Source organism: Phoxinus phoxinus (assembly GCF_949152265.1).
Source record: "Phoxinus phoxinus genome assembly, chromosome: 13".
Taxonomy (NCBI): Eukaryota; Metazoa; Chordata; class Actinopteri; order Cypriniformes; family Leuciscidae; genus Phoxinus; species Phoxinus phoxinus.
The window spans coordinates 31,133,647-31,150,990 of record NC_136888.1 but is presented as its reverse complement, the minus strand read 5'-3'; the positions used below and the strand labels follow the sequence as shown (position 1 = coordinate 31,150,990).

The following is a 17,344-nucleotide window of genomic DNA, read 5'->3' as shown; positions in this document are numbered from 1 at the left end:
ACAATGCTTGACTTGGTCTAGATGAGGCAGTTCGTGCAGCTTTACAAAAAATGCTGAAAATGAATTGGCAGCAGTTCTATTGAACACTGTTTAAGTATAGCCATCCAGAAAGTGCAGCATGCACATATTAGTATATGATGGAAGTTTCTAAAGCCATTAACTTATAGCCATTGTCAACCCTCACAATGCAATGTCACATTCAATAAGGGAAAAGTTTGGTTATGTTCCCTAAATTTGTCATTTGATGTGACTGGTGAGGATTTTGTGTGTTGTTTCTGTCAAGGTGATAACCAGCCGCTCCGGCAGACACACAGTTATACAGTCTCACACGTACTGTCACACTGTGGGAGTCACACCGTTGGTGTGTTCACAGATCTGACTACCAACTAATAATAAACCTCACAGCACCTCATACTGAGAGATGAATCTTATGAGTTGTTAATGTCAACTCCTTGGTAAAGAAGTGAAATCTTTTTTATTGCAGTAAGTTATTGCTCTGAACACTCACCTGTCCATCAAGGTCGAAGGCGAGACAGGCGATACCGTGTGTGTGCATGTCCTTCAGTATGGACACTGTCTGCACAGTGTACGAGTCCCACACACAGATATACGGCTCCTTTCCAACCTGTCCTGTGGCCACCAGGACTCGCTCTGGATGCAGGGCTAAACTGTGGAGAGAGAAAGACAATGAGGTTAGGATATTTAAAGGCTGATTAACGGACAATATTTACCTGGCAAAACAAATTCTACACAAGTATGTGAAGCAAACACTTTTTCAAACCTATCAGCTAATCACTATTTGAACCACAAATTCTGTCAGGACCACTATCGTCAAATGCGATTGACCATTAGCATATAGTTTGGATTGGCGGTATGGTTCTGTTCTGGGCGAGAACTCCCGGTGCATCCGGATAAGATGTCAGATAGCATGGATAAGAGCAGCAATAACCCCCCTTAGGGTAAACAGAACAGAACCAACAAGAATGTATTGCAGATATCATTAATGTCAATATTTGAATGTACAACATAATTCGAGAATATAGTCTGATACCCAATCCTGACTCGACGAGAGGAGGAGCTGGAGAAGGAGGAGGGTAATAAGCTCCTCAGAAACGCGATAGCTGCTGATAATACTGAAGGAGCTTATATATGTATACAGTGATAACCGTCGTATTCCTATAGGTAGATGTGGATCAGCTGATGCGAGCTTGACTAACGTGACCTGCTAGAACCCTACGCAAACTTATTCTATACAAATACATGAACTAAAAGAGGGCTGCAGGGATGTCATATATTTGCGGGCCAAAACCCAAAAACAATTTAGCATTTTAGCACTTCCAGTTCCATCGTCATGAAGTCAATGTTTTTTTTGTTGTTTTTTTTTTATCTCTGAAATAAGGTCTGTGGTGAACACAAGCTCAAACACAATTTCACATTTTATTCTACGCTTTTTTCTGGATCTTCGGGAGGAGGAGATTGGAGCTTTAACTTTTCTACATTTCCATAACTGTTTATTTCACACGACATAATGAGTTTCTCTGCAGTAAACTGTGTTAAACGATTCTGCGTGAGTGTGGACGGGGCCTTGATATCGCGGATCCACTTCACGCTCACTAATGCGCAGACTCGAGAATCAAGATGTCAGCACTTGACACATATTATTACAATAGAAGAGAGTGAAGATGCGTCGTCCATCTTTTTTTACAGTCTATGTTTTGTAACCAACAGGCCACTCAGTAATGTGGTAATCAGTTAATTCTCATGTCAATTTAAAGTACAAAGCCACAAAGGGCACAAGAGCAGACATTAGCGTAAACTGTCTTCTTCTACAGCCAATATTCACAGGTCAACTTCTGTCATGTCGAAACAACAGATTGAAGAGCAAATTAGTTAAAGTAAACTTCTTTACAGCTAACTACTTGAATAATAGCACAGTCTCCCTGTGAGTACTGAGGTCTGTTACCCAAAAACAAGAACACTTACACTTTAAAGGGATAGTTCACCCAAAAATGAAAATTAGCCAATGATTTACTCACCCTGAAGCCATCCTAGGTGTATATGACCATCTTCTTTAAGACGAATAGAATCGGGAGTTATATAAAAAAATGTCCTGGCTCTTCCAAGCTTCTTAATGGCAGTAATTGGCGTAAATCGATGTGTACGGCCGTCTGCCGGAAGCTAGATATTTTAGTCGATGAAGTTTTAAATATGAATATTTTTCTTACACTAACGCATCACTTCACTTCAGAAGGCCTTTATTAATCCCCGGAGACGCGTGGAGCACTTTAATAATAAAAAGATGCGCTTTGATGGACTTCCAAAGACATACAGCCATTCACTGCCATTATGAAGCTTGGAAGAGCCAGGACGTTTTTTAATATAACTCCGGTTGTATTCGTTTGAAAGAACAATGTCATATTCACATGGCTTCAGGGTGAGTAAATCATGGGCTAATTTTCATGTTTGGGTAACTATCCCTTTAAGTATTTACAAAAGGAAAGGACACTTGCAGTGCAATGGCTAAAATTCGCTAACTGGTCATTCTGCCAATGTTACACATTCCAGAAATACATCATAAAATATTTGGGGATATGGTCCTGCTCGAAATCTGGCCTTGATTTATACAGATAACTGATTTTAAAAAAGAGATTGTGGACAGCTACAATAAGATGAGCTATTACTGCTTATCATTTCCCACAGTCAGGAGTGAAAGTGAGAGAAAGGCTTTTAGTTATCAGAGACCCATGAAGAGATAACCGGAAGAAGACACTGTCCTTCTGCAACCTAAGACTCATGAAACCGAGGCTCAGATAAAGACTGTGTCAACACCGCATGTTTTGTGTGTTTATAGTCGACATTCATTCTATTCCTTCTTTATTTTGAAATAAGCTTTTATTTTCATCCCACATTATCCATAATAATGCCCTGGTGCAGAAATAGGTGGAAAAATCAGGTCACCGCTGTTCATGTAGCAGTTTTCACTCTCACCATCACACTAGTTCACTAAATTCATTCAGGCTTGCCTTCACATGCCCTAGGAAATCCCAGAGGCATCCAAATGTTGCGTAACATCTGTCCAGCTTTACTACGGTCTCTCGCTCTCTCTCCGTCACGCACACATATATACTCTTTTACATTTTTATCAGCAGTGTAAGAACACGCAGAACACGTTTTTGCGTTCCACTGCACTGTTCTTTTCCATAATTTTTTTATGTAAACATGGGCTGGACATGTGTTTTACCATTGCACTCAAGCATCTGAAATGTGGCACATTTAAGTCAAAAGTAGTTCCAACTATTATAAAATGTGTTTACACTATTTCGATAGCCCACTTTAGCAACTAACTAGAAGTAACTTTGCAACTACATGTCATCTAACTCTCATTAAAGTATTAGTAGACTGTTAGGTTAGGGTTTGGGTTAGTAGAATAAGTAGACATACTTACTTGCAAAGTTACTTATAGTCAGTAATGTCTGTTGGGGAGCATCAAAATAAAGTGTTAGCAGATAATAAGCAGATGGTCTTCTAGTGGTGGGGGAAAAAATTTATTATGTTCAGTATTGCGATCTTTTGCACACTCAATTATATCGATACAGTAGCGCATAGTATTGCAATACTAAATTATTAAATTAATGGTTTTCTCGATTGGTTTTCTCTGAGTTTACTCTGATAATTTACGTTTGTGTTAACATCTGAGCTGCACATGTTGACCAACTCCTTTTTCTAAACAAAAATGTCAATATTCCCAAATTTTGGTTGATGACCTTGCAGTCAACAGGGCTGGACTCTAGCAATACACATTTTTGTTTATTTTTCTCAATTTGATTTAAGCTCTAAGTTACTCTTATTTATGTGATTATTATCAGGTTTATGTTACTCTATTATGTCTGCTTTATGTTACTATATTGTATTTAAATAATTTTAAGTTATGTGCTGGAAGCTCACAATTCATGTGAGAGGTCTCCAATTCAGAGAATAATTACGTCCTGTCCTGTAATAAGGTCCTGTGTCCTGAAAGTTCAAGGACAAAGTATTTGCATTACCCTCCTAACCTTTGCACTTCAGTTAATGTGTAGAAGATAATGTTCACAGAATTAAATGTGACATTTGAAGAGAGTTGAGCAGTCTTATTTTCTTCATTTTTTGTAATGGCTTTAAATAATTTTGGGGACATGAATCGCAATATATCGCAGAATCGAATCGTAATACTTGCTGTATCGCAATATGTTAAGAATCGCAATAATATTGAATCATGGCCCAAATATCGCAATACTATCACATTTTTGCCAATTCCCACCCCTACAGTCTACTAATACTCTAATGACTGCTAGTTGCCATGTAATTGCAAAGTTACTTACAGTATAGATAGTAGAATATCTTAAGTGGAAATAAAGTGGAAATGTGTATCTTTAGACTGCCTTTTTTTCCCGTTCCACAGCCCTGTCTCTCGTTCTGTGTGAATAGCCCCTAAACATGGTTTTGCGTTTAAAAGCATGAAACGCAGCGCAGAGGAATGAAAAATAGGTCTAACTTCTTTCAACTCGAGTGTCATGTCATGAGTGAGACACTTCAAAATATAAGACACGTGCACAGTGGTCAAAGACGTCTTTTTTTTTAATGCTGGTGGGCAAAGAGTTAATATTTGTATAGTCAGAAAATTCTACAATAATTTTACACGGATTTTTCACCAAAATCTTTGCCATGATTAAATGCGTATTGGTTTTCCATTCACACTAGGTCGCATTTATATAAAAATATTAATACAATTTCATCCAGTATTAAGTGTCCATTTCATCACTTCTTTCTATTTTTTTTTCAATTACATATTGTAGACGATTGAATGCTAATGATAGGAAGACATAATCATGACAGAACTGGGAAAGCAGCAGCCTTTTTTGTTATAAATGGTCAGAATAATGTATTAATGTAGCTTGAGATGGCAGAAGGCTATGTATAAGCACTTAAAACATTCCTTGTCTGACATGGTTGCATGTGCAATACAATGTGCCATAACTGTAGCAATGTAGCGTTTTGTCTTGCTGTATTACTCCTTGTTGGAAATAAAAGCTCATTACTGGAAAAGCTAGACCAGTGTGAAAACATAAGCTACTGTCACGCAACTAACGCTTCTGTCAGCTGTTTGAAACTTTGAAAAGCAAAGGTGAGTTGGGGTGGATGAAATGAGGCTGTTTTTATAAAGCAAGTAAACTCGGAAACTTTTGTTTGAAGCTCAATAAAAAAAAGATTTCCGTTTGAACCCACTCTCATCTAGACTTGAATTGTCTGAGAGACACAATCTCACCAACAATTTAACATTGACTATCTGTCAAAACGTCTCCCTGTTCTCGAGGGCGTTCTGGTGCCTGTCTCCTGCTCTTGACGGTGTGTGTGTTTATATTCAGCAAGAGTTTCCAGCTCCCACAGTCTGAGCCTTCAGATTTCAGCTTTTTAAGCCTGCCAGGGTGATTCTGCTTGGCACTGAGGAGGAGTGACTACATTAAACCCCTCAGGGAGCCGTAGCGCTCATGAACATCGCTGTGTGTCTGCCTTGTCTGTCTTTTTTAATCTGTCTCTCTTGCTCCCGGAATCGCTTTTCTCACATACCTGTTCCCTCTTTCTTTCTACATCAGTAATTCTCATCCAGGGCTACGAGCACTTTGTTAAAGCTATACAATCCAAATTATGACTTTCAAAATCAAAGTATTAGCACTGTCATTAGAGGTAAATAAAAACCTATCCTCAAGATTAAAAATACAATTTTCACTATATAAAAAACAAAAATCTATTTAAAATGTTTTTTTTTTAAATAAATTAAAATAAATAACTTTAATCTATTCAGTTCCTCACCGATTTTGCCTATTTTTCACCTATTTTCCCTCACCTCAGTGCTGCTATGTGTCAGTTGCCTTAAAGATAGAGAAGTATTATATATATTATATTCAGTTCCTTATAAAGAACAGTGTTATTTTAGTATTTTAGTATTATTTTATAAATTAAAATAATAATTATAATATCATAGTATTTAATCTTCTTTTGAATAGATTTTATTTTATTTTATTTTTTGCTTAAATTATTTTTGTTGTGTTTTTGTAATTTGTATTAGTTTTTTATATTAATTTTTTTCTTAACTTACTAAGTTAACTTATAACTTAGTTAATTGCCAAGTTTTTTTTAAATCATCTAATATTTGCATTTTATTTCAGCTTTATTTCAGTTATCAAAATAAAAGTTGAATAGATTTAGTTTTACTTAGCAATAACAAAACAGATAAAGACTCCAGACAAAGGTACATTTATGTTTAACTAATGTTATCATATTTACATATCATCAATGTAAAAGCCATTTAAAACAAACAAAATGTAGTTATAAAATAACAGATTAAATATTTCTGAAAGAAAGCTACTTAGTGAGTCTTTTTCACCCACAGCACTGACTGTTTTTTTGTAGTTTAACACTAAAATCATTCTAATAACGACCATAATATTACTGATCATGCAGAATGATATTCAGTATTAATCAAAAGCAACACGTTTTTGCACTACATTGTTTTATGTTAAAATCAGCTGTGTTGATACCAGTTAAAAGCAGTTCCTCTATCCTCAAATCTGAGCTGCTGTGTGGCTTCCTACATTTCCCTTCAGTGATCGAACCCTCAAGCCCGTCGCCAGTCCTCCTTCTCTCTGTGGATTACATAATCTCACATAACTGAAAATAGAGCAAAAGCACTGAGCCTCGGCACAACTCTCCATCACAGCAGCACAACCTTTCTCTCAATATCAACGCAAAATGATTTCTTATGTCAAAGAGATAAATAATTGATACAATTTGTTTCCATGCAGGAGAAACCCACACGGGGTTCAGAGGGGTTTAAAACATCATTCACATGACTTTCAGGAAGAAGGAATACTTTTGGCTCTCTGCCTTCTTTTTCACTAACAATTCTGCTTACATACAAATACATCATGTATTTCTATAAATTGTCTGCGTTATTTTAGCTTCTACACTGTAAAATCACATGATTTATCATCACAACGTTTTATCTTTTGTCAAATCAACTTCGATAACTAATGTGTGAAGATAACATAATATTTTGAGTTTCTGTTTATTAAACCATTCTTCTTCATTGTATTCACTCAAATTTTTAATTACAACAAACTAAAAATTTTAAGGCAACAAGGTAACTTGCTTTTTTAAGTTAAACCAAAAACATTTTTTACAGTGTAATTCACTGAAGGAATTATGCAAATTTGGTAATAATGAAACCTTGGCAAAAATTTTGTCTGGATGCTGCAAAGTGTAACTAGGGGTCCACACATTTTTTGAGAAATTTAGGGCCAGATTTACTAAACAGTAATTATCGTGATAGCACAATCTCATAAAAGCGCAGATGGGAGTGGGAAGTTCTGCGCGGGATCCACTGACGACACACACATTAAAAAACACAGACACAGACGGATCATTTCCATGATGACCAACACAATCTACCAAGACCAGCGCAAATTAGCGTCTGGTTTCAGAAATGCTGTTTTTGGCCGGTAAATAATGGCGCAAATACCAGTAAATTGACTAGCGCAAACCTTAGTAAATCAGCTTGCGTGATTCATTTTGAAATACTCACCTGTCACGCCTTAACCCTGTCCATGCCTTCTCAGCGCAAATTTTTCACTGCTTGTCTTTAGTAAATCCTGACAGTAGTTTTTAAAGCCAGAAGAGGGTTTGTGCTGGCATAAGCTGTTAGTAAATCTGTCTCTTAATATTTTTCTCACAAAATATAAATGGGTATAAAAGTCACCATGAAATCAAAATTGACAATTCTTTCTTTTTCGTATGGAATATTGCTGTGTTTATTATAAATGATTTATCTGTGAACGTAATTATTTTTCCTTTATTCATGTGCCCTTGTAATCTTTCATCAAAATCATGAACTTCCCCTCCCTCTTGCAACGACATCTCTTCTCTGATGAACAAAATCAAGTCCTGTCCTACATTTTTTCTCATTTGAGAAGCCAGTTTACTCTGATATAAATCAGTGAGTGAAACCCTGGTGTCCTGCTGACTGATTTAGCCGCTGCTCCATTACTTTCATTTATTGATTTACTTATTTATTATTGCTTTATATTATTGCCTGCCCAATGCATACAAGTTATTTCTGAGTTAGGCTTTCAATTGTGACCAGTGGATTGGAAAAATAAACGTGATAGCTCGATACAAATTAAATCGATAGCCTAATAAATCATGGATTCGCTAGTGTTGTCTGCAACGCTATTTATCTAATCTCCAGCGAAGGGCGAGTGGCTTTTCCTGATGGATCTTATAACTGTAAGATGGATTTCTGTGTGTGAGGTTACAAACGTTTGTTCGTGCGTTTCTCAAGAATGAACTTAACAGGAATGCGCAAGTACGCGCTGAAGTGCTGAAATGTCAATCACTCATCACTGCAACCTCTTTACGTCCTATAACTTTTATATGTTATAAAAACTGTTATTTATGTTATTCACCTGACCATAAGATGATTAAAGCTTATTTGAATCCATGCTGACAACGCTCGTTGAAACGGTAGGCAAGTCTAAAGAAGAAACCGTGCAAAAGGCCATTGCACGTAGAAGCATGGACTCAGAGAACATAGAAAATGTGAAATAATAATGTTGTCAGAGAATTGAAAAAAAATCAGTTTAAAAGAATTTGGGTCTTCTCTGATCCATTCGGAAAAAGCACATTTATTTTAAAGGGGTGGTTGAGTATGATTTCACTTTTCTAACTTAGTTAGTGTGTAATGTTGCTGTTTGAGCATAGACAACATCTGCAAAGTTACAACGCTCAAAGTTCAAAGCAAAGGAAGATATTTTATTTTAAAGAAATTGCTTTTTAAGGACTTCAACAAATGGCTGGTAGGAACTACACGACATTCCTCCCGGGTTAGTGACATCACTAACCCTAAAATTTACATTAACCCCGCCTCCAGAACACGATTTATACAGTAGATGATCAAGACAGAATATGCTAATCAGTGACTAGAAGATAACTACACATAAGCTACATACATTCACCAACTAACCATTCAGAAATGTCTACATGTTGTCACTTCTTCTTGAGTCTCTCCATCTTTCCGACTCCGGTTTGAACAAAGGCTAAAAGTTGTTAAAAATTTCCAGTGCATGTGTGTGTGAGGTAAAAGGACACGAGCTGTTGAAGCTCCGCCCCCCTGTGCCGGGAGCAGCAGCTCATTTGCATTTAAAGGGACAGACACAAAAACTGTGCGTATTTGCTCACCCTCAAAAAGTGACAACTTTAACATGCTTTATAAAAATATCTGTGGGGTATTTTGTGCTAAAACTTCACATATGATGTCTGGGGACATCAAAGACTTATTTTACATCTTGTGAAATGGGCATTATACCACCCCTTTAAACTACCCGAGACCAGAAGTCAATACCGAACCCAATCGGTGTCCGAGGCACTCATCGAAGTTTTGAACCCAAACCTGCTCGGATCTCGGGTCGGACCTCAGGTTTTCGGATTCAAGTGGACCCGTGAAGACCTCTATTTTGGGGTTCCTTGGAAAAAGTTGATAAAATGCCTAGTGTACATGATCATAGAAGCAGTTACTAGTGTAATGATGATCAAATGACAAAGAAGAGAATTACAACCAGGCATATATTCAGACAAATAAGCTAGAACATAGTCAACTGCATCTTTCACAACCTGGAACTTAAGCCCGGGACACACCAAGCCGACGTCAAAGAACTAGTGGTGACGAACGCTGACTGTGTCTTCGCCCCTCGTCGGCTTCGTCTCGGCCAAATAGCTGTGCTTGAACACAACAAAGGGAATAAAGGCGACTGTCAACTATCACGTGTGTTCTGCGCCTACGTGGAAGTAAATATCAGTCTATATCAGCAGGTATCAATAGTCTATTTTCGTCATTCAAAAAGGGAAACCGAAAGACTTGCAGATATATAAACCGTAAACAAAGCGGCGCTTGCTTACCATTTCGAATATCAATCACGCTGATCACTTTCTTTATTCCAGTGGCTCATCATGAAAATATTTGTGCATTCGATTGCTTAGGTAAGATGACGTAAAATTATAACAGCCTTCTGTCTGTGTCGTCTTGACTTCTTTGCTCGCTTTCATCACTTTCGCTTTTATTCGTTCGCTAAGCTGAACAGCCAATCAGAGTTCTCGATTCAACATGCTGAATCGGTCCAAAAAAAATTTACGTGTCTGACGAGAGCCAACGGTCACAAGCGACCGTCGGCTTGGTGTGTCAGGGCTTTTAGAAACAACCCCCAATAAGGGAAATCTGACAATGTTTTCCCCAATTTGCATCCAACGCAGTTTTTATGGGCGCATACAAATAAGCATGTGCAATCAGTGAGCGCATTTCATTATCATTCTCCCCCCTCTGTGAGTCAGATTGGTGTAGACAGTCAGTTGAATCTGTTCCTAAACACAAAGACAGGGTCAGCTCAACCCTGTGGATTACAGCGAGGGTCTGTTTAGCCTCTGCGACGGCTTAATAAGTGTGTGTTTGCCCCCAGTCTGTCTCATTAGCAGTGCTATTGCCAAGTGAGACCAGGAAGATTAACTTCAAATTTCTCATTCAATCCTGCCTAAGGGACAGATGGGTCAAATCTCTGTTTTGTCCTCAATACAAACAAATCCAAAAACAGTTTGACACTCACTCTAACAGTGACCGAGGCTGAGCTGTCAGCGAACAGATTAAAACATGAATTTGATTTTAACATTGTCTGATGAAAAAGTGAGTGCGGCTTGCCCGTGTAAAACTCAATGGCATTACGCTAGGGTGGTTGCCAGACTTTTTCTATGCAGTTGCTATGGTTATTCAGAGTGGTTTTACTAGGGAAGCAGTGATATAAAAATTCTGTCTGAGAGCTGATAATTATTTTAATGTTTAGTCAATAAACGCTAAATATGGTCAAAATAAGTCTGACCGCTTAGAAAAGCGATAGCACACCTCTCCTCTACAGGTCAAACAATTGAGGAATTATTTACAGGTGAAACTCGAAAAATTTCAATATCGTGCAAAAGTACGATATTGATGCGTCGCGAGTGAGCGCTGTGTTTGTATTTGAAGCTCCGTCGACTTGATTCATAAATCGTTGATTTTGTTCTTTACACTCATTTATAAACGAGCATTTTCTATTTTTCCAGCGTGTAAACATATCTCCGATACTACTCTCTATAAAAAACAATCGGATTGCTTTGATATCGCTAGTTATATCCAACTTTCCGAACTTCCGTTACTATCTCTAACGATAGCCCGCTAGCATTGCACGCGTGGCCTCGCCTATCGACCGTCTTATTTACACTCGAATCACTGAAATCGCTTGTTTGTGTTGGAGTTTGTGTTTGTGCTTCGAAATCGCTTGTTTGTGTTTGAAGTTTGTGTCTGTGGTCGAACCGCTTTGGTTGTGTTTGGAGTTTGTGTTTAAATCGCTTGTCTGTGTTTGAAGTTGTGTTTGTGCTTCGAATTCGCTTGTTTGTGTTTGAAGTTTGTGTCTGTGGTCGAACTGCTTTGGTTGTGTTTGGAGTTTGTGTTTAAATCGCTTGTCTGTGTTTGAAATTTGTGTTTGTGCTTCGAATTCGCTTGTTGTGTTTGAAGTTTGGGTCTGTGGTCGAACCGCTTTGGTTGTGTTTGGAGTTTGTGTTTCAAATCGCTTGTCTGTGTTTGAAGTTTGTGTTTGTGCTTCGAATTCGCTTGTTTGTGTTTGAAGTTTGGGTCTGTGGTCGAACCGCTTTGGTTGTGTTTGGAGTTTGTGTTTAAATCGCTTGTCTGTGTTTGAAGTTGTGTTTGTGCTTCGAATTCGCTTGTTTGTGTTTGAAGTTTGTGTCTGTGGTCGAACTGCTTTGGTTGTGTTTGGAGTTTGTGTTTAAATCGCTTGTCTGTGTTTGAAGTTGTGTTTGTGCTTCGAATTCGCTTGTTTGTGTTTGAAGTTTGTGTCTGTGGTCGAACTGCTTTGGTTGTGTTTGGAGTTTGTGTTTCAAATCGCTTGTCTGTGTTTGAAGTTTGTGTTTGTGCTTCGAATTCGCTTGTTTGTGTTTGAAGTTTGTGTCTGTGGTCGAACCGCTTTGGTTGTGTTTGGAGTTCGTGTTTCAAATCGCTTGTTTTTGTGTTTGTGTTTCGAATCGCTTAACTGTTAACGTTAGTTTGTGAGCGTGTGAACATATCTCCGATACTACTCTCTATAAAAAATAAATAAAAAATAAAAACAATCGGATTGCTTTGATATCGCTAGTTATATCCAACTTTCCGATCTTCCGTTACTATCTCTAACGTTAAGTTAGCCCGCTAGCATTTGCACGCGTGGTCTCTCCTATCGACCGTCTTATTTACACTCGAATCACTGGAAGGATACGGGTTCTATCCATGATTTCAGTCCTAAATTAGTAGTGATATTGGTAGCATCACTGCTAATTTATTGTTCATCTGTCATAATGGCGAATACATCGTATGTGTGTCTACCTCTGAGTGCAGGTGAGGACACGTTTGAGCTGCATTCGGTGCGGTTGGAGCTGGAGTCCGTGGAGAAGCAGATCCGTGATCTGCTGGGGAGGCAGGCCGAGCTGCGAGACCGACGATCAGCGCTTGAAGCATCACGCGCCGATGCTCACAAGTCAGTGGTTAGTAACTTTTCGACTCCGGCCTCCTCTACTCCGTGTATTTCTCTGCACAGGACCCGAGCACCCCTGGTTTCGTTTACCCCGACACCGACACAGCACCATGGACCCTGGATGATGCCACAGCGGAAGACACGAGCCAGGACCAGAGCAAGGACCTCTCCGCCCCTCCCGGTCTTCGAGATCTCCACCCGGAACCGCTTCTCCCCTCTTCGCGAGACGGAACGCGACGACGCTGTGATCATCGGCAGTTCCATGGTCCGGCATGTCCGCGCTACCTCAGGTAAAGGTATGGTGCGCACTCACTGCTTTCCTGGTGCTCGTGTTCTCGATGTCGCTGCGCAGGTCCCCGAGATCCTGAACGGTGACGAGCGCGTCGGAGCTGTCGTGCTGCACGTGGGGGTGAACGACATCAGGCTGCGGCAGACGGAGGTTCTGAAGAGGGACTACAGGAGCCTGATCGAGACGGTACGCAGAACATCGCCTGAAGCAAAGATCGTCGTGTCTGGACCGCTTCCCACGTACCGACAAGGACAAGAAAGGTTCAGTAGATTGTTTGCACTAAATGAATGGTTGATGTCATGGTGTAATGAACAGAGACTGCTCTTTGTAAATAATTGGAATCTGTTTTGGGAGCGACCTAGGCTCTACCGTGCTGATGGCCTGCACCCCAGCAGAATCGGAGCGGCTGTTCTGTCGGACAACATCTCCAAGACGTTACACACCATATGACTAGTAAGTCAAAGTCCAAATCACATTCTTTGCTGTCCCAAATTAATTGATATAAGTACCAGTGTAGAACACTATATAGAAACAGTGTCTATTCCTCGTTTAGTGAGGCCAAACAATAAATCTACTGTAGGATCTAAGAAAAATCTAATTGTGATTAAACCAGAAAATCTCAATATTAGTGAACAAAAACAATTTCTAAAGCTAGGTCTTCTAAACATTAGATCGCTTACACCTAAGGCGGTTATTGTAAATGAAATGGTCACTGATAATAGCTTCGATGTACTCTGCCTTACTGAAACCTGGCTTAAACCAAATGATTATTTCGGTCTTAATGAGTCCACTCCACCAGGATACGGTTATAAGCATGAGCCCCGTCTGATTGGTCGTGGCGGCGGTGTTGCAACAATCTATAGAGATATTCTTAATGTTACTCAGAAAACAGGTCACAGGTTTAATTCGTTTGAAGTACTTGTTCTAAACGTTACGCTCCTAGATGTAAGAAAGAAATCCCTATTATCTCTAGCCTTGGCTACCGTATATAGACCGCCAGGGCCTTACGCTGATTTCCTAAAAGAGTTTGCAGATTTTCTCTCAGATCTATTGGTCAATGTCGATAAGGCAATAATTGTTGGAGATTTCAACATACACGTTGATAACACAAATGATGCGTTAGGAGCTGCGTTTACAGATTTATTAAACTCCTTTGGGGTCAAGCAAAACGTTAGTGGTCCCACTCATCGTCTTAATCATACTCTAGATTTAATTATATCATATGGAACCGATCCAACCGATATAGATATTATACCGCAAAGTGATGATGTCACTGATCATTACATGGTAACTTGCATACTACGTACGGCTGAAATGTGTCATGTTGCGCCACGTTATCGACCAGGCAGAACAATCCTTCCAACTACTATAGATAGATTCTTGAATAGCTTACCTGATCTATCTCCGCTCCTCAGTGAACCCAAACAAACAGATGAACTAGAGGAAATGACTAGCAGTATGAGCACCATTTTCTCTAGTACATTAGAAACTGTTGCACCAATTAGACTAAAAAAGGTTAGAGAGAAAACTAAAGCACCATGGTACAACAGTGCTACGCATGTTATCAAGAGAGAAACTCGTAACTTAGAGCGCAAATGGAAACAAACTAATTTAGAGGTCTTTAGAATCGCGTGGAAAGACAGTATGTCACGTTATAAAAAGGCTCTAAAAGCAGCCAGGGCTGAGCATCTCCGCAAACTAATAGAAAATAACCAAAACAATCCAAGGTTTTTATTTAACACTGTGGCTAGATTAACAAATAAACAGACATCACCTGAACAAAATATTCCGTTACATCTTAATAGTAATGATTTCATGAATTTCTTCACTGAGAAAATAGAAAGCATCAGAAACACAATTGTAAATGTACAATCTTTGACAGCGTCTTATGATTCAGCCTCAATTATCGCCCCTCAAGAACAACTACAGCGCTTTACAACTATAGGACAGGAAGAGCTAAATAAACTTATCACTGCATCTAAACCAACAACATGTTTATTAGATCCAATACCCACTAAACTACTGAAAGAAGTGTTACCTGTAGTGGAAGAGCCTCTTCTCAATATTATTAACTCGTCTTTATCTTTAGGACATGTTCCAAAAACATTCAAGCTAGCAGTTATAAAACCTCTTATTAAGAAACCACAATTAGATCCAAATAACCTAGCAAATTACAGACCCATTTCAAATCTTCCATTTATGTCTAAAATACTTGAAAAAGTTGTGTCCGCTCAATTGTGCTCTTTCTTGCAAGAAAACGATATCTATGAAAAGTTTCAGTCTGGATTCAGGCCACATCATAGCACAGAAACTGCGCTGGTTAAAATTACAAATGATTTACTTTTAGCTTCTGACCAAGGCTGTATCTCAATACTAGTTTTACTCGATCTTAGCGCTGCGTTTGACACTATAGATCATAAAATACTCTTAGATCGACTTCAAAATTACACTGGTGTTCAGGGACAGGCATTAAGCTGGTTTAGATCGTACCTATCAGACCGTTACCATTTTGTCCATTTAAATGGGGAAAAATCAAAGATAACGTCAGTAAATTATGGAGTGCCGCAAGGATCTGTATTAGGCCCCCTGCTATTCTCAATTTATATGCTGCCACTTGGTAATATTATAAGAAAACATGGAATAAGTTTCCACTGTTATGCTGATGACACTCAATTATATATTTCATCTAGACCAGATGATAACACTAAATTATCTAAAATGACAGAGTGTGTTAAAGATATAAAATATTGGATGACGTGTAATTTTCTTCTATTAAATTCAGATAAAACGGAGGTATTACTGATTGGTCCAAAAAACTGCCCACAAAACCTCTTACAATACAACCTTAATCTAGATGGACGTCCTGTTACTTTATCCTCTACAGTAAAAGACCTGGGTGTTATACTAGACCGCAACTTGTCTTTTGAAAATCATATTTCAAATGTCACAAGAACAGCCTTTTTCCACCTTAGAAACATTGCTAAGCTACGTAACATGCTATCAGTTTCTGATGCAGAAAAGTTAGTTCATGCATTCATGACCTCGAGACTAGATTACTGTAATGCTCTATTAGCTGGTTGTCCTGCATCCTCAATAAACAAGCTACAGTTAGTCCAAAATGCAGCCGCTAGAGTTCTTACTAGGTCAAGAAAATATGATCATATAACACCAATTTTATCATCTCTACACTGGTTACCTATTAAGTTCCGTATCAATTACAAAGTATTGTTACTGACCTATAAAGCCCTAAATGGTTTAGCTCCTGTGTATTTAAGAGATCTTCTATCGCCATATAATCCATCGCGCTCTTTAAGATCACTAAATTCGAGGCTTCTGGTCGTACCTAGGATATCTAAGTCCACTAAAGGAGGGAGGGCGTTTTCACATCTAGCTCCTAAACTCTGGAATAGCCTTCCTGATATTGTCCGAGGCTCAGACTCGCTCTACCAGTTTAAAACTAGATTAAAGACGCATCTCTTTAGCCAAGCATTCACATGATGCATCTCATACCTTTTATACTACAGTTAAATCAGATCAAATGCATTCATATTATGAACAGCAGCTACGCTAATTATTTCCCATCTGCCTTTTTTGTTGTTATCTCGGGACGCCTGTCCCGAGATAACTCAAATAGAGTCCGTCAGCTCCAGTTATGTATCCAGCCTCTCATGGAGACTTCAGATGCCCCAACGCCTGTGATGAGACGACTCGACGCCTGTGAAGAGACGACCCAACGCCGGCGATATGTTATGCCCTAAATTTCATGATTAACTAACTGTATTTTTGTATGTATATTTTTGAAATGCATTTTCTGTAAAGCTGCTTTGAAACAATGTGTATTGTGAAAAGCGCTATACAAATAAACTTGAATTGAATTGAATTGAAAAGTTAATTTATTTCAGTAATTCAACTTAACAGGTGAAACTAATATATTATATAGACTCATTACATGCAAAGTGAGATATTTCAAGCCGTTATTTGTTATAATTTTGATGATTATGGCTTACAGCTTATGAAAACCTTTTCACAATATTCTAATTTTGAATTTAGGGTTTTCATAATCTGTAAGCCATAATCATCAAAATTATAACAAATAACGGCTTGAAATATCTCACTTTGCATGTAATGAGTCTATATAATATATTAGTTTCACCTTTTAAGTTGAATTACTGAAATAAATGAACTTTTGCACGATATTCAAATTTTTCGAGTTTCACCTGTATGTGCATATCACAAACAAAGTTTAATTCGTAGAGTTAGGGGTTTGTTAAAATAACAATAGTGATCGCATTTAATATGGTTTCAGTAAACTCATGCATCACATAGTCATGTGAATTGAATCATTACTTAACAAGAACTACTTGCTCTCTAGTCACTCTCCAGATACAAATAGTCCTAATATCCGCGTGTGATCCTCCAG

General features: G+C 38.4%; 1 protein-coding gene across 1 annotated transcript in view; it reads right to left on the bottom strand.

Annotated features, from left to right (window-relative positions):
* The window catches only part of eml5 (EMAP like 5), a 104,326-nt gene that overhangs the window by 71,266 nt on the left and 15,716 nt on the right, over positions 1 to 17,344 (bottom strand). Inside the window, exon 2 of the mRNA XM_079633622.1 lies at positions 509 to 668. Coding sequence (XP_079489748.1) covers positions 509 to 668 — 160 coding nt within the window. The remainder of the gene's footprint in view (positions 1 to 508; positions 669 to 17,344) is intronic.